The sequence below is a fragment of the Salarias fasciatus genome, chromosome 5 (genome assembly GCF_902148845.1).
Source record: "Salarias fasciatus chromosome 5, fSalaFa1.1, whole genome shotgun sequence".
NCBI lineage: Eukaryota > Metazoa > Chordata > Actinopteri > Blenniiformes > Blenniidae > Salarias > Salarias fasciatus.
In genome coordinates this window covers 13,390,858-13,416,785 of record NC_043749.1, presented here as the reverse complement: position 1 = coordinate 13,416,785, position 25,928 = coordinate 13,390,858, and the positions used below count along the sequence as shown (strand labels likewise).

General features: G+C 45.9%; 1 protein-coding gene across 1 annotated transcript in view; it reads left to right on the top strand.

Annotated features, from left to right (window-relative positions):
• col7a1 (collagen, type VII, alpha 1) overlaps positions 1-25,928 on the top strand; it is a 64,608-nt gene that overhangs the window by 29,463 nt on the left and 9,217 nt on the right. The window contains exons 58-109 of the mRNA XM_030091010.1: positions 24-59; positions 179-214; positions 689-769; positions 900-935; positions 2,264-2,335; positions 2,476-2,520; positions 2,865-2,900; positions 3,313-3,348; positions 3,882-3,986; positions 4,079-4,144; positions 4,400-4,435; positions 4,535-4,570; positions 4,647-4,694; positions 4,777-4,812; positions 4,985-5,110; positions 5,210-5,419; positions 5,488-5,523; positions 5,599-5,643; positions 5,714-5,830; positions 5,918-5,989; positions 6,599-6,643; positions 7,187-7,222; positions 8,867-8,902; positions 8,982-9,026; positions 9,127-9,159; positions 9,237-9,299; positions 9,405-9,440; positions 9,656-9,736; positions 9,828-9,896; positions 14,923-14,958; positions 15,080-15,139; positions 15,230-15,274; positions 15,360-15,395; positions 16,151-16,186; positions 16,274-16,333; positions 16,418-16,543; positions 16,630-16,701; positions 16,818-16,853; positions 19,563-19,622; positions 19,727-19,771; positions 20,220-20,255; positions 20,401-20,436; positions 22,516-22,572; positions 22,675-22,746; positions 22,870-22,941; positions 23,051-23,086; positions 23,198-23,278; positions 24,371-24,424; positions 25,254-25,307; positions 25,409-25,471; positions 25,564-25,626; positions 25,737-25,853. Coding sequence (XP_029946870.1) covers positions 24-59; positions 179-214; positions 689-769; positions 900-935; positions 2,264-2,335; positions 2,476-2,520; positions 2,865-2,900; positions 3,313-3,348; positions 3,882-3,986; positions 4,079-4,144; positions 4,400-4,435; positions 4,535-4,570; positions 4,647-4,694; positions 4,777-4,812; positions 4,985-5,110; positions 5,210-5,419; positions 5,488-5,523; positions 5,599-5,643; positions 5,714-5,830; positions 5,918-5,989; positions 6,599-6,643; positions 7,187-7,222; positions 8,867-8,902; positions 8,982-9,026; positions 9,127-9,159; positions 9,237-9,299; positions 9,405-9,440; positions 9,656-9,736; positions 9,828-9,896; positions 14,923-14,958; positions 15,080-15,139; positions 15,230-15,274; positions 15,360-15,395; positions 16,151-16,186; positions 16,274-16,333; positions 16,418-16,543; positions 16,630-16,701; positions 16,818-16,853; positions 19,563-19,622; positions 19,727-19,771; positions 20,220-20,255; positions 20,401-20,436; positions 22,516-22,572; positions 22,675-22,746; positions 22,870-22,941; positions 23,051-23,086; positions 23,198-23,278; positions 24,371-24,424; positions 25,254-25,307; positions 25,409-25,471; positions 25,564-25,626; positions 25,737-25,853 — 3,108 coding nt within the window. The remainder of the gene's footprint in view (positions 1-23; positions 60-178; positions 215-688; positions 770-899; positions 936-2,263; positions 2,336-2,475; positions 2,521-2,864; positions 2,901-3,312; positions 3,349-3,881; positions 3,987-4,078; positions 4,145-4,399; positions 4,436-4,534; positions 4,571-4,646; positions 4,695-4,776; positions 4,813-4,984; positions 5,111-5,209; positions 5,420-5,487; positions 5,524-5,598; positions 5,644-5,713; positions 5,831-5,917; positions 5,990-6,598; positions 6,644-7,186; positions 7,223-8,866; positions 8,903-8,981; positions 9,027-9,126; positions 9,160-9,236; positions 9,300-9,404; positions 9,441-9,655; positions 9,737-9,827; positions 9,897-14,922; positions 14,959-15,079; positions 15,140-15,229; positions 15,275-15,359; positions 15,396-16,150; positions 16,187-16,273; positions 16,334-16,417; positions 16,544-16,629; positions 16,702-16,817; positions 16,854-19,562; positions 19,623-19,726; positions 19,772-20,219; positions 20,256-20,400; positions 20,437-22,515; positions 22,573-22,674; positions 22,747-22,869; positions 22,942-23,050; positions 23,087-23,197; positions 23,279-24,370; positions 24,425-25,253; positions 25,308-25,408; positions 25,472-25,563; positions 25,627-25,736; positions 25,854-25,928) is intronic.

Genomic DNA, 25,928 nt, shown 5'->3' with positions numbered 1-25,928 from the left:
CTCTCTCGCCGCCGTCTGCTCAGGGTCCGGAGGGACAGCGCGGGCCTGCAGGCACCAGGGTGAGTCTGCTTCCTCCGGTCAGCCTGTCGTCACCGCCGCAGATATCTGGAACCGTCCGGGTGATTCGATTCTTCAATGTCAAAAGTATTAACATGGCTTCCTATCTTATTATCTCCAGGGTGACGCGGGAGAAAGAGGAGCGCCCGGAGAAAAGGTCTGCACCGTACTGACTCTTGTCATTCTTATCGAGATTAAATACAAACAAGTAAAAAAAAAAAAATAATAAAATAAAACCAGACATTTGCCACTAGGTGGTGAGTTCCAGATGCTTTTAATCCAGTCACCTGGTAAAGTAGCAGATATTTACAAGCATGCGCAGACTGTTGGTTTAATCAGATCATTTCCGGTTTGTGCAATAAACCAGTTTCCTTGATTCTAAACAGTGTGTTAGTCTCATGTGTACAAATCTAATTCTGACGGCTCCAAAGTCGAAGCACTTTGGGGCCCAGGTCAGGAACCACTGCTTCAGTCCAGTATTTATTTTCCTCATGTAGCTGATTTCCTGGAGGAGGAGGAGGAGCGTAGACGCTGGGAGAAAAGCTGCATCAATAATGTCGAGTTTAGCCAGATCGGGTTGTGTTTCAGACGTCAGTACGTTTCATCTAACAGTCCGCTGGTGTTTGATCAGGGCGAAAGAGGAGCTGCTGGAATAGACGGCCGCTCTGGTCTGGATGGTAAACCCGGTGCTGTTGGGCCACCTGGACAGAGGGTACTGCAGTTTGTGCACCTTTCACCAAGCTTTAAGACCCGATCTGATGCTGTATAATCACCCACTGTAAAGCTGAATACCGTTTGTTTTTTTTGTTTGTTTGTTTGTTTGTTTTTTCTTTGTCATGCAGGGCGATCCTGGGAAACAGGGAGAACCTGGGAGGGATGTAAGTTTCATGTTCCCAGTTTGGTCGTATTTGTGTGAAAAATGCAGTTGATTTTAACAATCGTTCCTAAAGTTTGAGGACAGGTTGAGGAGAGATTGTAGAGATATTGGACGGGGCATGTTGTAGATGGAGCTTCTCCACAGGAGATGAGGAAGAGTTCAGGATTCATGAACGTAGTGAAGGAGGGTGTAGAGACTGGTGGTGTAATTATTGAGGAAACGCTGTGATAGAGGCAGAAGATCCATTCTGGTGATCGCTCAGCGCAACAGCGCAACGACGAATAAGTCTTAAAATGCTCGTCCACTATAAAAGCAATCGTGCCTTCCAGTGTTAACATCGTCATTTGTTTCATGAAGTCTTTTTTCATGACTGAAGGATCTTTCAATTTTTAGTCAGGCATTTTTTTTTTTTTTGTACAAAAGAGTAGTCTGGTCCTAGCTGCAGTGGCGTTCTAAGCTGCGGACACACACCTGCTGCAGTTGTAGTGGATGTGCTGCAGAGGGCGCTGTGGAGGCGTTCCCCTTGTCTTTGCTCACGTGACCTGTTGCATCAGCCAAAGGAAGATGTTTCCTGATCGATCCAGCATGGAAGGGAACTGGTGTGCAGTATTGATTATAATGAGTTTAAAAGTTCACAACTGCTCGAAACTTACAGTTTCAAGAAAGAATTTAAATCTGGTCCGACGGCAGACACACACACGACTAATGATCGCCTTTTGCTGACGCTTTACAATATTTTAAAGAATTTTGACAATGATTCTGTACCCATGTAGGTGCTTAAAATGTTTATAAGAAGTAAACGTTTCCCTGAAATGCCTCCACAGTAATGGTTTGTTCAGTCTATTTTATTTTTAATTATTTTATTCTTGAACATAATTATTAAAAGTAAAATAATTAGTATAATGTATACAATGAAAATTAAAACTTCCTCAAAAAGAAGTACGAAGCGGCATCATTTAAATCCTAAATACTCTCTGGTTACTGTTTGAATCCTGTGTGTGCGTTTTTGTAACCAGTCAAATACTCATGAACAGTCAGAAAATTCAATAACCTTCAAAACAAATAAAGCAACCTGCAAGTAAATGAACAGGTAAATAAACAAAATGCAAAAATAACAATTAAAAAAAAACATTTATTGCAAATCCCCCCCTTCGTCTTCCCCGTGTCTGCATCAATGCATTTATATTCTTCTGATATTTCTGAGAGGGCATACGTTTAGACTGTTTAGATTCAGCGATGATTTATTCTTGTTAAACCAGTTCTTTAATTTACTCATTTCTGCAGCTGTTCTTCATGTTCATGCTGACCTGTGTTGGTTTTGTCTGCCAGGGTTTGCCAGGACTACGAGGCGAACAGGGACCCACCGGTCCGGTCGGGCCTCCAGGCAATGCAGGGGCGCCTGTGAGTTCACACACACACACACACACACACACACACACACACACTGAATGTAATATCCACATGTCTCTGAATCAGCTTCTCGCTTCTCGTCATTGCTCACTGTATTTATTGAATTTGCCACTCGGTTTGTTATTTTTCAGGGTAAACTGGGTGAAGACGGTAAACCAGGAGCCCCTGGAAAAATGGTAGAGTTTTAAAGTGAATCTTTCAACCCTGAAATAAATGTCCGCATTTTCGAAGATACTCTGATGGAAGTGATTTTCTTTAGTGAAGCAGCTGCGATTGTGATATAGACTGTCCATGAATAATTTAAATTTCTGCTGGTGTTGTTTTGTTCCTCTTTACTGCGCTTGTCTTTTTTTTAATGTCCTTGACAAGAGTCTGTGTTGTGAATGAAGTTTACTGAATGAAAGCAGCGCAGACGTTTATTCTACTCTGCTGCAAAGTGCTGTTTTAATTGAGTCTGTAAAGCCCTGCACACTCGGTCTGTTCCTGCAGACGCTGAAATCCATTTTGCTTTGTCTTCCAGGGCGAGGACGGAGTCCCCGGTGAAGATGGGAGGAAGGTTTGTCCCTCTTCATCGGATTGATCTGATCATCTGAGTCTGGCGAGAGGAGATTTAGTTTTTTCAGTTTATGATGGCAAAATGGTTTCGTATAAAGTTGAAGAGTAAATGTAAAATTGAAATAGACATTATTTTTAGTCTTATGTGATCGTTTGACACCAACTTGAATCAAAACGTCAAAGTTCTTATTAATTAAAAAATTATAATCCCATTACTTGAAATCATTGTGAAGTTTATATTTTACATGTGATGATAAATGTGAAATATAAGGAAGTTTGACTGTTAAATGAACTTTTTTAATGTGTTGTATTTTTTGTAGAAACAGCTGTGTGTTGATGGGTTGGATTACCGTGTATGGCACTTTTTTTGCGTATTTCTCTGGAAATCTGACGGCGCTATTTCTTATCCACAGGGCGACAAAGGAGAAACCGGAGCGGCTGGAAGAGACGTCAGTTTCACTGAACCTCCCTCACGTCGTTATTCCTCTAATATGTTTTTGTTGGCAGTTATTTTGTGCACTATAACCTCTCAGACTCGATATATAGCTCGCATTCTTTCTTTTGATCAAAGCTTCCCCCTTTTTGTTTCCGCCTCGTCTGGTTCCCTCTAAAATTCCCACGTATCAACGGTAGTTTGCTCCGACGCCGACATCAGACGCTCGCTCGCCGCTCGATCGATAGTCTCCTCAGAAGCTGCAATATCAATTCACAACCCGGTAATGATCGAGCTTAGCCTTTAAGGGGGGAGCCACTTCTGAGAGGAATCCAGGGGGGCGCCAAATGTCAGCACGCTGTTTTCATGTGCAAATTCGTATTAATTATCTGTGGAACATCAGTGGAGGGGGGGCAGGGGCGGGGGAGGGGGGGCGGCGGCGGCGGCCTGCTTTGATTCTGTAGCTCTCTCTCAGCTGCAGTGAAGGAGGAAATAAGCCTGTTTAGAGTCGGTCTCTGTTTATGTAACGGTGTGTGTGTGTGTCTGCAGGGCCGTGACGGGACCAAAGGGGACCGGGGGCTCGCTGGACCCGTGGGCCCCGCCGGCCCCCCAGGAACTCCTGGAGTGCCTGGAAGCATCGGTCCTCCGGGACAGGTGCAAGTTGTTTAAAAAATTTGCTAGTTTACAAGTTTAATATGCATTTTTTTTTGTTTAAATCTAAAAGGCGTGCTCCTGCTGTCTCTCAGGTTGTTTATGTCAAAGGAGTTGAAGCTCCGCCCATTCCAGGTCCTCAGGGGCCGCCGGGGACATCCGTGAGTCTCAATAACCTCTTAGTTTCAGGATTTTTTTTTTCTTTTTTAACATTACTTTGCATTATTTTTGTTTCTTTGTTTCTTTCATTGAATGTTTTTATGTGCTTTTTACACATTCTGAGGTGAAACTGCATCGTAACCAGTCTGTAAATCTCAGTGTTTGTTTCCGTTGCGTGCGGACGGCGTCCGTCTGCGTCTGTTTGTGTTTGCCTCTCGCTTTGCGGACATCTTTACCGTCTCCGCTCGCTCTTTCAGGGCGTCCCTGGAATCCCGGGGGTGGCGGGATCCAGGGTGAGTAGAGTGAACCTGGACGACGTCCGGCTGGTGTTTATTGATCTCTGGTCATTTCATCAGAGTTAATTCGTCCTGTTTCTGTTCCCTGTGGTTCAGGGGGAACGCGGTCCGCCTGGTCTCAAAGGTGACGCTGTAAGTGAAACTTTCATGTGAAAATGTGAATAATACTTTCCTCCGTGGCGACGCCCTGATACCGTGTCTCTGGCAGGGAGACCCAGGAGAGGATGGGGCGCCGGGTAAACCCGGGACGGCAGTGGTACGCCTTCAGCGCCTCGTCCAACACCGGCAGCGAGCGTGATTCTCCATGTTTACTGACGCTGTGCTGTTCCTCCCACCAGGATGTAGCAAAGGCTCTTTCCAGCCTGGGTATTCAGGTGGGCGGCCTCCGCTGTAGTGACGACTGCGTCCTGATTTTATGAAGCAGCTTGTTTGGTCTTAAAGTCCAGAAATAAATCCTGCGATACTTCTCTTCTCTGATTGGCTGTTTTTGAGCTGGATCCTGAAGGAGCTGAATGTCATCGGGTTGTTTCTGTCCTCTGTCTGCAGGTGTCGGATCTGAAGGTGGTGGTGGACAGGAAGGACCTGGTGCAGCGTCCGGCGGCGCCGAGGACGGAGAAAGGAGACAAGGGGGACAGGGGGGAGGCCGGACCGCGAGGGCCGGCCGGTCTGGATGTGCGTACAATTTATTTATTTACACTTTAAGCCGTGCAGCAACAGTCCAGGGTTTGATTCACATCGTTGCTTTTTTTTTTCCCCGTCTTCCGGCCGCAGGGCGCCCGCGGTCTGCCGGGAGAGCGGGGAAGTAAAGGCGACCAAGGAGACCGGGGTCCCGCCGGAGCGACCGGCCCCCCGGGGAGAGCCATCCTAGAGCGAGGGCCAGAGGGGCCCGCGGGGCCCGCTGGAGAACCTGGCAAGCCAGGAATACCAGGAGTGCCAGGACGAGCTGGAGAGCTAGGCGAGGCTGGGAGACCAGGAGAGAAGGTGAGAGGACGAGCGGAGACGATGCCGTCCGCCGCCGCTCGCCCCCGCTGACGCTGTGTGTGTTTCAGGGCGATCGAGGAGAGAAAGGCGACCGGGGACAAGCTGTGAGTGATCGTCAGATCGGTTCAGTCGACGGAGCAAAAACTTTTCCGCCTTAATTCTGAGTTTCTCCTCATCAGGGTCCAGCTGGACTGACGGGCGCCGCCGGCCCCCCGGGTCAGAAGGTAACGTCTGCCCCGGCGAGGAAATCATCCAATAGTCTGCTTCAGCGTGAAGAGTCTGTCTGTCCTGCAGGGAGCGTCGGCCGACTCAGTGCTGGTCGGGGCGCCGGGGCCTAGAGGGGTTCCTGGAGTCGTAGGACCGAAAGGAGAGCCTGGTGTTCCAGGAGCATCCGGGTCTAAAGGAGATCAGGTCGGCGAGCCTCTCAGTTCATTTTTGACCCTGTTTGAAGTTTAGAATAGGAATGAGCTCATTTGGTGTTTCTAATATGTCAAACAGGGCTTTGTGGGGCCGAAGGGCGATAAGGGCGAGCGAGGAGAGTCTGGAGAGAAAGGACGCGACGGCTCACAGGTCGGTTCACGCCGGCACCTGAAGCTTTACTTTAACATCGTCCAGACGTCGACCACGAACCGCCGCCGTGAAATTACTCCAGTTTCCTACTACTGTACAAAACATACATCAGGAGAACGACTCAAACCAAACTGATTGTAGGTGAGCTGTAGGTGTGTGTGTGTGTGTGTGTGTGTGTGTGTGTGTTTGCTCTGTGATGGACTGGGGCCTGCAGGGCGTCCTCCGCTGGGATCGGTTCCAGAGCGTCAGCCTCGACCTTGAGTTGAATAACGTGATGTGAAAGATGGATGGAAGGGTCACATCTGCTCTCAGACGTCCCGTTAGATTCCCCAGATCATGGCACAAATATCGATCGGTTACAAAGAAAAATACCAGAAATGAATGTTAAGGAGGAAAATGACGCAGGTCAGATTATGGATGGTTACGGTGTTAAACTGCTTCACGTCACACGAACAGTTCATGACCGGTGTTTAATGAAAGAGCTGTTTGTTGATGGGTTTGGCATAATTTGAAATTTCCCACCTATTGTTGGTCAAAATAAGACCCAAGCAGAGGTTTTTGAATTAAATGAAGAAAAAGATCCTCACGAAATGTGGTTTGTCATTCCAGGGATCACCAGGAGAACCTGGAAAGCCTGGTCCGGATGGTAAACCGGTACGTGGAGGAATCAGTTTTTAACTCCTCAAAAGTACTTTTAAGACTCAAGATGTAGATAAGTGAAAAACACTGTCATTTAAAATGTTAACATGGACTGAAGGGAATGATTGAGTGTCGTGCAGTGAACGTTTCTTCCAGCAAACTTGGTGAGTATTTTTCTCATGAAACCATCAGTTAAATCATGTTTTATTTTTTTCAAATCAAAGGAAGTTTAGATTGACCACGTCGTAATTTTAAGACATTGTTATCACACAAGCGATCATCCGTTCCTCCAGACTTGGCGAGTGAGTTTTACTTCCCAGAGGAATCAGTGGTATGAAGTTGATAACATATTCATCCAGATAATCAGCAGGTTTGTTTTCAGAGATTATGGGATGTACCGAAATTTCGTCTTTTCGTCTTACCGTACAATTGACCGTGATTACGAACGCCCGCCTCGGTGTTGCGTGAGTCAGAGTGGAAGGTAAATATAAGGAAGGGGAGAGAGGTGATCGGCTCTTCTTCACATGTTGTATTTTCCCTCCCTGCATGTCGGAGCAGGGCTCCACAGGGCCCGCTGGTCTTCGAGGCCAACCAGTGAGTAACCAGTAACCCGGTCTGCTTTCAGGCTTCATCTGCGGAGATGAATCACTGGTTTGGCTGCAAACACAAAGCCAGTGGAACTCTTGTTTTCCCTCTTTGGGCCGAGGCTTCATAGATCCCCAAACAAACCGCAGCTCACAGCTCACTGTCTAACTAGTCTCTCTCTCTGTATGTGTCTCATCTCCGTCCATTTCCTTTTCTGTGTCGTCTTGTTTCCTTTCTTCCAACTCTGTCCCCCCCCCCCACCCTCCTGTCCTCCATCCTTTCCAGGGCATGCCTGGGTTCCCTGGAGTTCTGGGCAGACCGGTAGGTTTTGTGCTGCTTGCTGGCATGTTTGAGTTCTGCAGAAGCCTCTGGTATCGGATACAAGGGGGAAGATACCAAATCTGACAAATCTGATGGAGCCATTGCCGAAACAACAAGTAGCTCCAAACGAAAAAAAAATAAAAACTTAAATTTATTTAAAAAAAAAAAAAAAATCATTTCATTCCTTTTTGGGGGGGGGATTATTTTTTTAAGCAGATTTTTGAAATGTGGAATAAGTCTTACAAATATGGCATTCGATATTTAATAGAGTAGAAAGAGTGTCGACTGACGGCCCTCGACAGGATTCAGAGCACAATGGAGGGAGGGAACTGGGTTAGTCCAGAACGGCCCTGCTGTCGGTTTGCTGGAGTCTGCTTATCGTGCATGCAGCTGGGCCGCTGTCTGCTGTGTGCTGATCCCTTCACAGGACTGACTTTTCACAGCTTACCATGCAAGTGTCTCTTTGTTGACGCCGTTGATCCTCTGCACGGTTCCGCCTTCTGTCAGCAGTCAGCCCCTCGTCCGTGTTTCTGTCCCTGTTTATATATGTCCACTTTTAAATGTCTCAGCTTCTTATCCAACTTATTGTTAATCAGCTACATTCCTTGTATACAAAGTGATTGTCAAACGTTTTCTCATGAGCACAGCAACAAGCAACCAGAACACACAAGAGCAGAGGCTTACTCTGTGTATTAATTCATCATATGATGCCATATTCAGACTTATTAAAAAAAATAAAATAAAATTATATCCTTTTCATTAATTGGCAATTCAAGAAAAATAATTTATTACATTTGAGAGTTCACTTAAATTTGAAGAGTAAAGTTGAAATCTTAACATTCAAAGTTCACGCTCAAAAGCGTGCACTTGACATTTTCACATCATTCCATGATGTGGCCTTACTGCTCGAGTTTTCAAATGTCATACTGTTATTTACTTTCTTACTGAGTGTTAGAGGAGAGGATCATTATCGTTTTCAAGGCCGTCGGCCTGCTGGCCAGGCTCTGCCCCCAGGAAATGTCACCACTCAGCACACGTCTGATGGGTGTAAACCTAAAAGACTAAAGAGGAGTGACGACTGGGCTCAGTTAGTTCTGTTTTTTTAACTTTCTGTCCAGGTTGATGTGTTACCTGCACTGATAGAGTCTGAAGTTTTATTGTCAGTAGCAACTCTCAGCAGGACGTCACAACTAAAAGAAAAAACGATCGACAAAATAATAGCCACTTAGCCTTTCCAGAGTGTCAGATCATTCTTTAAATTATAAGCTCAGTATTATTTTATCTTTGAGCAACGTTTTTCTAATGTGACTTTACTTTTGGTTTGACTTGCAGGGAAACCCAGGAGAGCCCGGCGTCCGGGGGCCGACTGTGAGTAGAACTCATCTCAGTTTGTATTTATTAAAGTAATCAGCAGCCTCGGTTGACATGGTTCTGACCTGTTTTTTAGGGCCCTATGGGTCCAAACGGAGCACCAGGTCCAGCTGGAGTGAAGGTGAGTTCACTGCTTTAGAATGTTCCAACTCTTTGTTTGGTAGCTGTAGATACAAGTTAATTAATGCCTTTTTTTTAATTTTTTTTTTTATTTTTTACAGGGAAATCAAGGAGAAGCTGGTGTTGGTGTCCAGGTAAAATAACCACTCTGCTATTTTTATGAGATTTAAGAGAAATGCGCAGTGTGTGAGTTTGTTCCTCCGGCCTGCAGGGTCCTCCTGGAGCCCAGGGGAGCACAGGTCTGCCGGGACCACCAGGCCCCCCAGGAGCTGTTGTATGTGTTCCTGAAACGTCACAGTTCTCCTGTGAACCTAATTGAAAAATCTCATGGTGTGTATCAAATTGTTTTCCTTCATGACTCTTTATTTTCTCCGCTCAGGGTCCGCAGGGCCCCCCAGGGCTGCCCGGGCAGGTGGTGAGTGTGCAGCTTTCATCAGCCTCAGTCTGTTACTGCACAGAAACGGTTCACTGCACGTTTCATGATGGACACTTTATCGTAGAACAGATATCTGAAATGCAACTTTTAGAATATTCTTAGACCTCATGTATTATAATGTCAGTGTAAAATACACGCGATGCCAGTGCACACTGTGCTGTGGTGAATAAGAACATGGTATCTGTATCGAACAGGGAGAATCAGGGAAACCTGGGGTCCCTGGTAGAGATGGGGTGCCTGGCAAAGAGGGGATACCTGGATTACCTGGAAAGCAGGTACACGTGTGTGGCTGCATGTGCTGCTTGTACCCTGTGTCACGCATTATGGTGTTTTGATGTGGTTAACGCTGTACGCTCTGCTCCTCAGGGCATCGCGGGGCCTCCAGGCCAGGCCGGTTTAAAGGGAGAGCAAGGAGACAGCGGCCCTCCGGGGAAGGTGAGTCCATGTTGCAGCGTCTCCGCAACCTCTGGCTGGAAAAACCACAGGTAATGTGGAGGCTCCTTTTGGATGGTATCGAGCTATGGAATGATTTCCTGTATAGAGTTTAAAAAATAAAAATCAGTGGGGCTGTTTGTAGCAGGCGTTTTCCTGTGATGCACAGCGATGGGGGGTCCTGCTCCAGCTCTTCCTTCGGGGGCCTCGCTCACTCCTGCTTCACCCCCCGATGGCTCTCCAGATCAAGTCCTCTGTAATTTCTACTGGTTGTGAAGTTGGCCGAGGCTCCCGCTGTTTGTGGTTTTTATGTTGTAGGTGGCTGCCGCAACAGCCTTGGATGTTCTAACTCTGATAATGGCTCCGTGCCTGCAGCAGGGCGAATCCTGCTGCTGTGAGACCCAACATGCCGAAAGAGTGCTAGCAGCAAGGAAACGGGAAGAACGAGATCTGTAGAATTTCCCCGACTCATGCAGAGTCGGTTTGCTCTCCGGGCAGTGCAGCAGTTCGGGATTATTCAACCGGGAAAATGTGATTAGCGTTGTCAGAATGCGTTGGTCCAGATATATGTTTCTGTGTCTGTTGTCATTTGTGTCTGAACACACATTTCTGTCTCTTAATATTCAAACAATCGAGTGAGTTAGACACATCAGCAGCTAAACTGACTCTTTTATCTGTCATTGGGTCTCAGTTACCTTTTACTATCTATTACTTGACTTTCTGTGTGTTTTATGATATTAATTTACTAAACGAATATCCGCCATGAGCATTTTTGTTAGGTTTGTATTTGGGAGTAATCAGACTTTATCTTCCTGTGTCGACAGGCTCGCCAGTGTTTCTCAGCTAGATGACTGTTATTGATTGACATTCAAATCACAAATTCTCTGGCATATGCTCAGCCAGTGAAATGAGCTTTCACTTGTCTGCTACAGAAATAATCTGTTGCAGTACAGCCCTGGATTTTTTTTTTTTTTTTTGCTAAATGAGGGAAAGCCCTGTGGAGGCCTCCCTCTCTGAGATTAAAAAGGGACCGACCATGAATGTGAATTATAGCTAAATCCTTGCTTACATTTATGGATAATTGTCTTGAATGTCCTTTTAGCTGTCTCCCAGCCTCCCAGCCTGCAAATAGCACAGCCTGTGATGGATTGTTTGGGATCCATCTTTACTTGCCTCATAGTGGATCAGAGTCAACTTGTCAATATCTCGATCGATGACGTCCCACCCCTGAAACATATGTGACAGACACAGACTTTACAAAACAGATTCAAGTGATGAAGCATGTATTCAAACATATTTCACCTTGAAAAATCCTCTGGTTTGTGTCGCCATGGGTGAGATTGTTCCGGCTCACAGTGGGTTTTGTGCAATTCAGTGTTCATTGTGTTATTTCTCTCAGCATTTTAATTGTCACTTAATACCAGGGTGCCAGTTTAGTTGGCAGCTTTCCATGCCAAAGCCAGATCAGAGTCACTGTGACTGACAGACAGGGCCAGACGTTTTGGGCCTTGAGTTGGTTCCATTTTTTATTCATGCTTTTCTCAGTAGAGGTTTGTTCCCTGGTGTAACTTTTCCTCTTCAGGTTTTCTCTGCCTCTGCACTGGTGACTGTGACAGGCTGACATGTTGTCTCATTCTTGCTCAGAATTGGTAAACATGGTCGCTCTTGCTCAGATATAAACCAAGTAGGCTAAAGTATAGACAATTATGTATTTTTCTTTGCCACAAGTGTTTATATAAACTACAGAGTGAACTGTCAGTTTTTAAATTTTGTTGTCTGTGATTTCAGCTATACGTGTTTGAAAGAAAGAAAAAAGACCTCCGGCACATCTTCCCTTAGATTTTTTGAGAACAGTGTGAAGGTTTTCCCACAATACCTCATATTGCTGTAAATATTGTTGATCATTTTACCCACTCCAATTAAACAGCTGCTTTTTGTTATGCATGCAGTGTTTCTTCAGATACAGCACATCCTTGTTTGCCAGAGCCAGAAGCCATCAAACTTTCTGCCTGCAGTGTTAGGTTTTGTAATGCAAAGTGCTTTTCATTAGGTTTCCTGGCAGATTTTATAATGAAGGAGAGGAGCACACACCATCGTTAGCTTTTAATTCACAACTCGGGTGTTTCCAGAGCCAGATCATGTAACTTTCTGACACAGATCTTCAACACAGATCGAGCGTTGTCCGTAGGTTTGAATCCAGTTTTGATCTGATGGCCGAGCGACCTGTACAGGATGTCCTCTGGCTTCGCCCATAGCCAGCCGGGATCAGCTCCAGCATCCTGCGACGACGAATTGTACAAAGCAGAATAGAAGATGAACGGAGAAGCATGTTTGGCAGCACTTTTGAGGAATGGAGCCATTCAGTTTAGAATCCAAAGCACATTGACAATAGACAAAAACTCTTCACGATCCAAGAAGATAAGCTCCATTTCTAAAATTTTCAATTCACCTTTGTTATCAGTTTCTTTTTCATTCTTGATTTTGCTTGTATCATGTATAGATGTTTTTTTTTTTCCAACACCAGACACAAACTGTTCCAAGTGCTTGAAAAAAAATGGTTGAAAATGTTCCAGAAATTACATTTTTAAGGCAAAAAGCAAGAGCACTCAAATACAAGAGCGAGAGCTACGGATGATCACAACTGAGTTTCATGTATTCTTCATCCCTAAAAGCTGCAGTTGTGCTTTAAGCGCTGATGTAAATAAGATTCCAGTTTGGGCTGATCTGAAATACTCTGGAGGATTGTTCTCCGTGTGAAGACCAGAAAAATTTAAGGCTACTTCACCTTCTTAGTTTTGATCCTGAGCTCAGAGTAAACTGGTTCCAGAGTTACCTACTAATACTAATCACAAACTGTAAACACAAGATAGTATTTTAGTTTATTGTCACCTAGAGGAAACTCCTGACTGGTGCAGTGGCTTCACCTCTGTTGTGTTTAACTAGAATGTGCCACTGCAAGCTAGCTGATGAAACATGTCTGATATGTTGTTTTTGTTATTAACTCAAACCTGTGAAGACACTTACAATAACCCAGCCTTCTAAAAATGAAAGGGTAAACAAGTGTTTCTATGTCTCCTTCAGATAGGAATAGTATAATTCCTGCTGTGTTTTAGGCTCATTCAGTAATAGTCACATTCTTTTTTGACATTTTTTCTCTCTGAAAACATCACATATAATAAATATTTTCACTGCACTTAAACTCTAAATATAATATTTAAAATATGTCAACACACTTTCAAGCTGGTACCAGACCAGTAATGGGAACCCACAAAAAATGATTACTCTTATGACAGTCCTCTCTCCTTGAAATAGCAGAGCGTATATATTTATAGCAGCCGATACACCTCCAGGCAAACACGGCGTGTCAGTCCACTCAGTGGCAAAGGAGGAGAGAGAAAACGGTTTGATAAGAACTGGGACAAAGAGGTGTAGCAAAGACTTGGTGATGAACTGTTCTTAATAAATACTCCAATACATCAACAGTTAAAGTAGTTGTGAGCATCCTGTATGAAATTTCATTTATATTCACAGAATTCTTTAAAATAATGTGGTGCTGTGATTTTGGAAATGTTCAGTAAGGATGTAAATTGTTTATTAGATTTGATAAATATTAGTCACACATGTACACACATTGAGCTAGTGTTGGAAAAAGACAATACAACCTGGATAAGTTACTGTTCCATCACAGGAAACTCACAAACAGTCACACACACTCATTCTGACCTGCAGTAAATTTAAACACACCATTTCACCAAATATCTTTGGACTGTGGAAGCAAACCAGAGTACCTGGAGATAAAAAAAAAAAATCCTACATGTGGGACTGACTGATTATTCAGTATTTGGAAAAAAAACCCCACATGTGCACAGAGAGAGCATGCTGGGGTTGCAATTGTTGAAATTATGCACCAAGGATAAATCTGAAAACACATTCACAGAAAGAAACATCAAATAAAATGGGGCAATAGATTTTCTGTCACTCAGTGCCGTGCACAATTTTAAAGTTATTGGCCGAAGCTCCTGGCTGCCGGTGTTGCGGCGTGCCAGTCTCTGGCAAAGCGTCCAGGAGGAGGAGGGGGAGCGACTGCTTGTGAGACGCTCAGTATTCTCGACCAGTCCTGCCGTTTGCTATGTTGACATCAGTCGTGACGACTGTCTTGACCGGCTCCCCCGCCGCCGCCGGCTTCGGGTTCAGCACCTTGGACAGAGCTGCGGTGACTCCGTCAGGGAGTTCACCGGTTTGATGAATAACCAGGCGACACTTGTCCATCTGTTAGGGCTCAAGCGCCACCATTTGTTGTGACAAACAAAACTCCATGCACAAACACAAACACACACACACACACACACACACACCCTCTCTCTCATGCAAGCCTGTTTTCATTGATTCAGATGCTGATTCAGATACCATTGACTCGCATGCATTTCTTAGGGGCTTACTCTGACATTGCCATCAATCTCACTTTAATTTACCCATGTGCAAAAGCTTAAACAGATTTATATCCTCATACGTCATACCAGTTTTCACAAAGATGGAGGGATGTGATCCCCCGAATACTAATATACTGATTTGCACTTTACGTGCTTTATTTTTGGCCCCATTCATCCAAAAATCTGAATAATTGAAAGACTAGACCACCACTTTGCTTCATATATTAATTTAAAATAAATGTTATTTCTTCAATACCATATTGGACCTTCATCACTAAATACTGAGGGTAGTTAGTGACGAAGATCTAAGGTCTGCTGGCATGTCTTCATCAAGTAACTGTAGGTCTCTTCCAGAAGAGTTGACTTAGTTTTTGAGCACGTGCAGCCGGTGTGTTGTGGTGGTTCCGCTGTGAGAGCGCATGCTCTGGCTGTCCTCACTGAAGACATTAAACTCTTAATGTTTAACAGCTACAGAAGATAATGACTGGGCCGACCTGACACTTAATACTGAGGCTTTTAAATACCCGTTTACATAGTCGGGTGAACAAAAACCTTTGCCGCACTGGTAATAACTGTGTTTTTTCTTCCCACTCTCACAGGCTGTTGCTGGCCCCCCTGGATCCAAAGGAGAAAGGGTGAGTTTTTATTATCGGCATTAAGGTGAAAGTAGCTGCATGCCACTTGTACATGTTTGGCGGAGCGCAAGAGATTTATTGCACGTGGCTGACGGGACGTTCACGGTTGTGACTGATGCAGGGGCTTCCTGGCCAAACGCTGCCTGGCGTGGCTGGAGAGAGAGGTCTGCCCGGTGAAAAGGTGAGGCTTCCCAAACCAAGAGTTTTTTTTTTTCATTATGAGCTTTTTCATGGAAGAGATGCGACTGAATGTACAACTTCTGTCATTCAGGGAGACAGAGGAGACAAGGGTTCTGCAGGCTCCAAAGGAGAAAGGGTGAGCATCAACTCAGTGCAGAGAATTCTGATAAACTGTTGAATCCGTCGGCATCTCCTCGATGTTCTGTCTCGCTTTATGCCAGGGTGTGGCTGGAGAAGCAGGAGAGGCTGGAGAGGACGTGAGTAATGCCTGCACTGTTTAAATAATTCACATGAGTTAAATGTTGTGGACGTGCCTAAATAACACTGCTGTCAGTAAAGGACGTTTTGATTTTCATTATTAATATTATTAAGAATATTTATAATCATTCTTAGTAATCTAGTAATAATTTAAAAGATGAGCACATTCAAAAAATTGAGATCAACAAAGATGTAACGCAATTAATTCAACAGGTAATTTTACTTTTTATTAATCCTGAGGAACATGTACTCTATATGTTCCTCTTTGTATGTTATCTTCTTGGTGAATATTAAAATTATGACATGATATTAAAGACATGTTTATTCCACTGCATCGGTGAAGAAACCTCATGAAACCTCTGTCTTTGAAAAATGATCAAATCTTAAACTCGTACAACAGTAAGGCTAAATACATTCACCTCCTGCCATGACTTCCTCAGGAGAATCCTTTTCTTATGTTGATTCACTTCAAGGTCAGGCCAGTTATTTTCATATTTCCTTTATCATTTTTTCTCCTGACCTTGGATCTTTAAGTGTCGACTGTATTTCAGCCCGATCTTTTCAGATTCCTCTTCAGGTTCTGATCGTTTGTTTTCCTCGAGGTTAACGAGGCGTTCTACCTCGAACAAGAAAAACTCAGCTTGCTGGAGAGCGTATTAACCATTGTTATGAACAAATGAATGAATGAACTGAGTGTGAGGATGCATTCTAGCTATCTGTGGTTTCTCTTTTTCACCTCTTGTTCTCCATGCAGGGACCACGAGGATCTCCTGGACCAAAAGGAGACAAGGTGACCTTTTTCAATGATCCGTCTCAGTAATCTGCACAGAATCAAACCGACTCGACTGTGAGGCGGATGACAGAGTGTGTGTTGCAGGGCGAGAGGGGCATCGGACTGGCAGGACCACCTGGCCGGGACGGGCCTCAAGGCTTAAAGGTGAGCGGCGGCGTCTGTTTTCCTCGCTCCAGTTAGATACGGTGTTTTATCAGCCACTGGAGCAAATGTTTGACTACATTTCAGGGCGATCCGGGCCTGCCGGGCTCAGCTGGTTCTCCGGGACCTCAGGGAAAGACAGGCGGCCCTGGGCAGCCTGGTGTGAGAGGAGAAAATGGAGCGCCAGGACCAGCTGGACCTCCGGGAGAGAGGGTAGACGGAGCCGCCGATCACTGGAAATAAAAAAACCCACACTACATGATTTTGACATTTAAGCACTCCCGCGGCCTTGTTTTCAGGGTCTCCAGGGATTTGCCGGCCGTGCAGGAAGTGTTGGTCCTCCTGGTCCTCCTGGACCTGCAGGAGAACCGGTGGGAGCAAAGTTTTTCTGAAAGCTTCATTTTCACTTTAACTGTTTACCGTCCTCACATGAAACAAGATAAAAAGCAGAAACAGCGTGATTTCATGAGTCGTCTCTGTTTTCCAGGGCTCCGCCGGTACGAACGGAGTGAAAGGAGACAAGGTGAACATCCAGGCAGACGCACAAATCTTGTCCTTTCGGTCATGACCCAAAGCTCATGACCATAGATGAGGGTGGGAACGTAGATTGACCGGTAAATCGAGAGCTTTGCCTTTCGGCTCAGCTCCTTTTTCACCACAACGGACCGATACAACCGCAGCACTGCAGCCGCTGCACCGATCCGCCTGTCAATCTCACGCTCCATCCGTCCCCCACTCATGAACAAGACCCCGAGATACTTAAACTCTTCCACTTGGGCCAGAGTCTCTCCACCAACCTGGAGAGGGCAAGCCACCTTCCTCTAGTAGTCGAGGACCATGGCCTCGGATTTGGAGGTGCTGATCTTCATCCCTGTCGCTTCACACTCGGCTGCGAACCGCCACAGTGCATGCTGCAGGTCCGGGTTCGATGAAGCCAACAGGACAACATCATCTGCAAAAAGCAGAGATGAAATCCTGTGGTCCCCAAACTGGACCCCCTCCGGCCCCTGGCTGCACCTAGAAATTCTGTCCATAAAAATTCTGAACAGAACCAGTGACAAAGGGCAGCCCTGCCGGAGTCCAACATGCACCGGGATCAGGTCCGACTTACTGCCGGCAATGCGGACCAGACTCCTACTCCGGTCATACAAAGACCGGACGGCCCTTAATAAGGGGCCCTGGACTCCGTATTTCCGGAGCACCCCCCACAAGACACCACCAGGGACGCAGTCGAACGCCTTCTCCAAATCCACAAAACACATGTGGACTGGTTGGGCGAACTCCCACGAGCCCTCGAGCACCCTATGGAGGGTATAGCGCTGGTCCGCTGTTCCACGACCAGGACGAAAACCACATTGTTCCTCCTGAATCCGAGGTTCGACTATCGGTCGGATCCTCCTCTCCAGTACCCTGGAATAGACTTTCCCGGGGAGGCTGAGGAGTGTGATCCCCCTATAGTTGGAGCACACCCTCCGGTCCCCCTTTTTAAAAAGGGGGACCACCACCCCAGTCTGCCAATCCAGAGGTATCGTTCCCGACCGCTACGCGATGTTGCAGAGACGTGTCAACTAAGACAGTCCCTGCACATCCAGAGACTTAAGGTACTCAGGGCGAATCTCGTCCACCCCCGGTGCCTTGCCACCGAGGACCTTACCGACCACCTCGGTGACTTCAGCTTGGGTGATAAACGAGTCCACCTCTGGGACCTCAGCCTCTGCTTCCTCCATGGAAGACATGGCGACGGGATTGAGGAGGTCCTCAAAGTATTCCTTCCACCGTCCAACAATATCCCCAATTGAGGTCAACAACTCCCCACCTCCACTGTAAACAGTGTTGGCGGAGACCTACTTTCCCCTCCTGAGGCGCCGGACGGTTTGCCAGAATTTCTTTGAGGCCGAGCGGTAGTCCTCCTCTATGGCCTCCCTGAACTCCTCCCAGACCCGAGTTTTTGCCTCCACAACCACTCGGGCTGCAGTTCGCTTGGCCTGCCGGTACCTTTCAGCTGCTTCTGGAGTCCCATGAGCCAACAAGGCTCGATAGGACTCCTTCTTCAGCTTGACGGCAGCCCTTACATCCGGTGTCCACCACCGGGTTCGGGGGTTGCCGCCACTACAGGCACCGGAGACCTTACGACCACAGCTCCGGGCAGCTGCTTCGACAATGGAGGTGGAGAACATGATCCACTCGGACTCAATGTCCCCAGCCTCCCTCGGGACATGAGAGAAGCTCTCCCGGAGGTGGGAGTTGAAAATCATGCTGACAGAGGGTTCCACCAGACGTTCCCAGCAGACCCTCACAACACATTTGGGTCTGCCAGGTCAGTCCGGTTTCCTCCTCCGCCAGCGAATCCAACTCACCACCAGGTGGTGATCGGTCAACAGCTCTGCTCCTCTCTTCACCTGAGTGTCCAAAACACGCGGCCGGAGGTCAGATGACACAACAACAAAGTCGATCATTGACCTCCGCCCTAGGGTGTCCTGGTGCCAAGTGCACTTATGGACACCCCTGTGCTCAAACATGGTGTTTGTTATGGACAAACTGTGACTAGCACAGAAGTCCAATAACAGAACACCACTCGGGTTCAGATCAGAAAGGCCCTGCGATCCAATCACTCCCTTCCAGATCTCACTGTCGCTGCCCACGTGGGCGTTGAAGTCCCCCAGTAGAACAATGGAGACCTCAGTCAGAGCACTGTCCAGCATCCCTCCCAGGGACTCCAAGAAGGCCGGCTACTCTGCACTGCTGAAACAACAGTGAGGCACCTGTCCCCGACCCAAAGGCGCAGGGATATGACCCTTTCGTTCACTGGGGTGACCTCCAACACATGGCGGCTGAGCTGTGGGGCTATAAGCAAACCCACACCAGCCCACCGCCTCTCACCGCGGGCAACGCCAGAGAAGTGGAGAGTCCAGCCCTTCTGGAGAGGTTGTGTTCCAGAGCCCAGGCTATGTGTGGAGGTAAGCCGACTATATCTAGCCGGTATCTCTCAACCTCCCTCACAAGCTCGGGCTCCTTCCCCCTCAACGAGGTGACATTCCATGTCCCTAGAGCTAGTCTCTTTGTCTGAGGATCGGGTCGCGGGGCACCCTGCCGTCGGCTGCCACCCAATCCACGTTGCACCCGGCCCCTACGGTTCCCTCGCTGGGTGGTGAGCCCACCGGAGACTGACAAACTCCATTAATGTTAATGGGTTTTTTTTCCTGAAGGCTGGAGACAGTATTTTTATTTCCAGGGGGAAGTTGGTGTCGGTGTTCCTGGCTCCAGAGGAGAAAGAGGAGATCCGGGGCCCAGAGTAAGACCCTGCAGACACCAGCTATTAGAGACGCTCAGTATGAATTCACCTTTAGAGGACAGAAAGAAACACAGGTGTGTTTTAGCATCTCTCTCCTGTTCCAGGGCGAGGAAGGTCGAGCTGGCGTGGACGGAGAACGAGGAGCAACAGTAAATATCGAGTGTTTTCTCTGTCATTTCATCTCTCAGACTCACGGTCCATTCACCACTGAAGATTTTATCGAGGACCTTTTTTTTTTTCTTTTCTTTTTTTTTTCTTTTCAACTGACGAGACAGTCTGCACGTGAGGGGAAAAAAAACACACACACCTTGTGTCCTTGAAGAGTAGCTCCTCTACAATAGAAACAAGGTCCTCCTGAGGTAGTAAATAAATCATTCAGTCAGGTTTTCCATCTCCAGAAATCTGGTTTACCTGTCCGCTTTAATTCTGCTGCAAAACCCTGAAGACGAGCCGCTTCGCTGCAGCGTCATACCGTCTCCTGCCGTTTGCGTTTTGATAACAGAAATGTGGCTTCATATGCATAGTAGGTTTTTTTTTTTTTTTTTTTGATTGTGAAGCTTACATGATGCCAGGAGTGTGTATCTGTGTGTCCATCAGGGCCCCCCGGGGATCCGCGGTGCTCGGGGAGAGAAGGTGAATACCACGAGTCCTTTTCCCCCCATTTTTTATGTATCGTCATTTCAGCCGCGTCCCCCGAGCTCCCCGCTCATGTAAAGTACTGAATTGAATTGACACGCCTGAATGGAATCTTTTGCTCTCGATCTCTCTCTTTTCTCAGGGAGACGGCGGGCTGCAAGGTGACAAAGGAGAAAAGGTGCGTGCATTTCAATGTGGAAGCGGCTCTTCCTGCTGCCCGCTCGCCTTCCTCTTATTTCTGCTTTGTTTGTATTTGCAAAGAAAGCTTGGATGGGAAAAAAAAGGGTAAAAATAAGACATTGTGTCAGCAGCGAGGGAGCGGTTCAGAGAGAAGGAGCAATATTTGAATGTACAACGATCCTGAGCTGCGATATTACAAGTCACAGAGTCTTAAATATGACGACAGGCTAAAGCAGGGGTCGGCAACCCTGCGCACGCGTGCCACAGGTGGCAAGTAAAACTCACAAAAGACTTTAAACTTATAAATTCACTGTAACTGTGATAACCGACGTTCGCTAGAACGACTACCTAGTACAAGGGTCGGCGACCTCTTTGTCATGGAGTGCCAGTTTAAATTTTCCTCATCGATGTGAGTGCCATTATCAACTAAAACACAAGTTAACACAAAATACAAAAAGATTTCCAACATACCTGGAAATTTATTCCATTCAGATGAAGCACATACAATCATATCTTTAAAGAGATTTTTTTCTGTTATTAACTCCAAACAGTGCTTTCATAAACTTTGTTCTTTGTGCTCCGCATGCCGATGTTTCGAATTAACTGGTGCCCGTGTTAACTTGTGACCAATAGTTGACTGAGACTTGTAGGTACCAGGTAGTCGTTCTGGCGAACGTCGGTTACCACAGTTGTAGTGAATGTATAAGTTTAAAGTCTTTTGTGAGTCTTACTCTAACAACTGCTGTTATCAGCATGTGTTTACACAGAATTCCGCCATCACTCGTTAACACGGGAACCAGTTAATCCGTAACACCAGCCGGACGATGCTCGTATTCTGCTACGGAGCTCTTTGAACAACTCGCTGTTGCGCGATTTGCTTGCATCTCGCCTCTCCAGTGTTTTTTCTCTCTGGGTTTTTATTTAAAAAAAAGTGTTTTTCAACCACCGTCGTGTTCTTCTGCTTGTTTTTGACTGTCCTGCTTCCCGTTTACTGTGCACGTCACACGTCACTATGTATGAGGGAACGCATGCGCGGAACAAATAATCCCCCGTTTAATCCGCTCCGCTGTCAGGCGGCGTTTAATATGAGACACGGAGCGGATTATCGATCGGTGTACACCACCTCGTATGGTTGGCTCCGAAATACAATCTGCTCCGAGTGAAGCGGATCCGCTCGGGCGTTTACATGACACATCCGCTGTGCCCTATAAGCCATCATATGGGGCGCATGTAAAAGTTCCTAGTGTTAAAGGGATAGTTCGGGATTTTTGACTTGAATCTGTATGGCATCTCCGTCAGCAGTGTTGTGCATTCACACAGACTTACCCCTGACAGCGTCCAGTGAGCGGAGATCCTGTCCGGTTTTGGTCCAGACGAAAATAGTCCGGCAAGTTTGCTGGGGTCCCAAAAATAATGCAGGCAGCGCGGAGATGCTAACAGCTAGAGCTAGAGCTAGCTAGCTCTTTACTGGCGGTAAACAAAGTGAAACCAGCGTGGCTGCCAGCTGCAGGCGGTGCGGAGTGATATGAAGGGAGAGAAAATAGTGCGAAGCGTTTACGAGGTCTGACTTTTTCGTCGACAACGGTTTGTGATGCAAATATATCACTCTTTCGAACACATATTGGTTTGAGAAGAAAAACGCTTTATTTTGGTGACCCCAGCAAACTTGCCGGCCCCTGACCTAGTACCTACAAGTCTCAGTCATCTACTGGCCACAATTTAACACGGGCACCAGTTAATTCGAAACATCGGCATGCGGAGCACAAAGCACAAAGTTTATGAAAGCACTTTTTGGAGTTAATAACAGAAAAAAAATGTCTTTAAAGATATGATTGTATGTGCTTCATCTGAATGGAACAAATTTCCAGGTATGCTGGAAATCTTTTTGTATTTTGTGTTAACTTGCGTTTTAGTTGATAGTGGCGCTCACATCAATGAGGAAAATTTAAACCGGCACTCCATGACAAAGAGGTTGCCGACCCCTGGGCTAAGGCATCAGGTTTTTGTTTTGTTTGTTTTTTTGTGTGTCTGTGAGGGGGGTGAGCTGTAGTGTTTACGGTTGTTTTCTTGCTCGCAGGGCGACACAGTGCTGGTGGGAGGACCTCCTGGAGAAAAGGGCACGAAGGGAGAAACGGTCAGTGTCACAGTGTGTGGTCATAAATTCTCAGGATGGCCTTTTTTGTTTGTTTGTTTGTTTTCTTGTGCTTTTTGTGGATTTTACTGTTGTTTCATGCAGGGTGACAGAGGACCCAAGGGTGTCCAAGGAGAAAAGGGGGCTAAAGGTCAAGAGGGCCCGGCAGGCCTGCAGGTACAGCTCAGTGCTATCCAACGCCATCCCAGTTTAGGGAAAGTACAAATCTGATGGCAGCCGAGCTGTGTTCGTTGTATTTATTTTATTGATTAGTGTATTTCTGTATATATTTGACATCAGGGTCTCCAGGGGGAACCTGGAGAACGAGGATCCACTGGATTCCCAGGCGCCCGAGGGCCTGGCGGACAGAAGGCAAGTTAATGAATGAATGTTTGTGTTTTAGTTGATATTAACAGTAATGGCAGCTGAAGTCAGTTCAAGCAGTAATTAGACGCGCTGTAATCCAGTCTCCATCCTGCAGGGAGAAGCAGGGCAGCCTGGAGTACCTGGTGAAATGGTCTGGCTTTCCTTCATCCCGATTCAGCTCCTTCATCTTCTGTCTGTAGAATCTCCTGATTTATTGATGGAAACTGGGGTCAGACTTGTTTTTTTATGGTTTTCTTTTCAGGGGCTACCTGGAAAAGATGGACTACCAGGGCAAACAGGGGTGAAGGGAGAAATCGGCGTTGTAGGAATGAGAGGAATCAAGGTATTTCCGCTGCGTTGCTCCCTGAACGAGGCTTCAGCTGCAGCTCAGTAACAGGATGGAAATGCTGTCATCATGGAGGATTATTGCAAATTGTGTCAGTCGCATTTAGATTATTTACTTACAAGCCAATATTAAAATTATTCATATCCACCGCCGAGGATTTTGTGTAGTCTCATTACCCGATTATAAATATAATTTCACTTTATTATTATTTTTCTCTGTACTTTCCATTTAAATCGCTAAACCAATCAAAAGGCGGCTGTCATGTAGAGCTGGGTACAGGTTGCAGCTTTAAGTCTGTAATGTCTTTTTTTAAACTTCCCTCCCTTGTTCATAAACATCAGCTGCACCTAAACAGAATTTCTCTGAATATGTTGCATATTTTAGCTCTAATGCAGAAATTAAAGCTTTTTTAACAATCATCTCTATAGTGATGAACCTAGTATAGTAATATATGACAGACTGATCAGATTGCAATCATGTTTGTGGACAGAACAGAATAGAATCAGAGAGGTTGACCTGAAAAAATTCCTGTCTTTAAAAAAATATCCTGATCAACGTTTTACTTGTTCCCAATCTCACTGAGTTTTTGCAGCTTCTGTCTGTGTCTTTATATAAGTGATCACCTCAAGCTGTAAGACAAGGTATCAATAAACTTCTCTTCCCTAAAGTCAACATACAATTATTCCTAAATAGAGATACAACATCTTTCCTGTCGATCATAAAGTGACTTCTGAAAGGAAGTCACTTGAAATCTACAATTTAAGCCCCATTTTCCATGTCTGAGGAGAACGCCAGTGTGAAATGTGAATGAAAAAAGGATGTGAAATCGGAACGGATTTTTCTCAGTCCCCGGCGGCCATATTGCTCTTATCGGGCTTTTACTTGTCATTACTCTCTAAATGTCCGCTATCAAGGAAATCGTAGAAGCTCTGCGTCTTTTTGTTCCGGTGTGTGTAAGTGCTTCAGCAGTAAGTGGCGGGTTAAAGAACGATCTGGCCCAACCGGCCGACTCTTTCTTCGCATCTTCCTCACTTTGACTTATTTTCACTTTTCTTATATGTTTCTGAGCCGTAAACGTTTTGTTTCCAGGGTGACCGAGGGCCTAAGGGCGCCTGTGGATCAGATGGACCCAAAGGAGAAAAGGTGGCGTAGTGAAAAAAGAACAAATACTAAATGGCAGTAATCTTGAATATACTGTAGAAGCTGTAGAGGTGTGATTTTTATTATGTCAGTTTTTTTTATTTATTTGTTATATCTTGTGGATTATACTGAATAAAACCACCTATGTAAAGGTTGTCATATTAATAGGGTTAAGCAGTGTGCTGTTCAAATAAGGATGCCTGCTGTTGTAAGAGAGGCAAAAGTACGAATTTACAGAGTAGTTTATAAAGTACAACTGAAGAACTCATCTCATTACTGTATAAACTGGTGGTGTCAAACTTATTTTAACTCACAAACTGCTCCATTGGATTTTAAATTATCTGCATCAGCAGACCTTCCTGAAAGTCTGCCACTCAATTCCAGCAGTTCAGTTTCCCTTTTTTTGTTTTCATGTGGAAAAAAAGCAAACAATAAAGACAATCTGGGATGTTCCACTGTTGAGAAACTTCAGATTGTTGTTCTTTGGTGAACTGGTTTTGAAACGTGTGATGTGAAGTCTGATATTTTTCATCGTCTCTCAGGCTCTGAGGTTTTTTCAGCAAGTTTTCACAAACTCTCCTTCACATTATGGATTTAATCAGAATGCAGTACTAGAAAAATGCTGGGCAGCTGTCACTGTAGGATTTTGCTCGTTGGTTTTCAGTCTGTGGTGTTTTTTCCCTGGTGCTGTTTCATGATCAAATAAGGAGTTTTTCTCATCAAAGCAAGTCAGTTAATGCTGGTTAATGCGTGTGTGTGTCCACTGAGCCACACACACACACATGACTCATACATCCAATAAAACCAGGCGCACGGTTTTATTTGCATTCAGGGGGACGGCGGTGTTCATGGACGTCCTGGCCTCCCAGGGAGAAAAGGTGAACAGGTATGACTAATCATTTGCGCAGGCGCCTGCGTCGGCGCTCTCTGGTTTATTATCTGTGTGTTTGTGACGACGACTCCTCATCGGAACTGTGTGTTCTGCAGGGAGACCTGGGACCTCCTGGAGCTCCTGGCAGCACTGGGAAAGAGGGACTCGTCGGTCCCAAGGTGACATGAAGAACAGCTTGGTTTTCTTTTCTTTTTTTTCTTCTATTGTAAAGCAGAAATTGGGCAAATATGAGTTTTCTTTGTGAGTTTAGGGCGACCGTGGATTTGATGGGGTAGCTGGACCCAAAGGAGCTCAGGGAGAAAAAGGTGAAAGGGTGAGTTTCTGGGTTTCGTTTTTATGAAACAGCCTCAGTGTTTCTAACCTCAACGGTGTGACGATAATAAACCTGAACTCAATAAGTGATTAACTCTTTACCTCATGCAGGGTCCACCGGGGGTACCTGGCCCTCCAGGTCCCAGAGGAGCAGACGGGGCCCCTGGCTTGACTGGCCCACAAGGCCCAGGCGGTGCTAAAGGACCCGAGGGGCTCCAGGGACAAAAGGTGGCCGTTTCTACTTGATTTGATGATTTCTGATTCCAGACTTTATGTCTTTAAGTGCAGATGGCTCTCATAGAG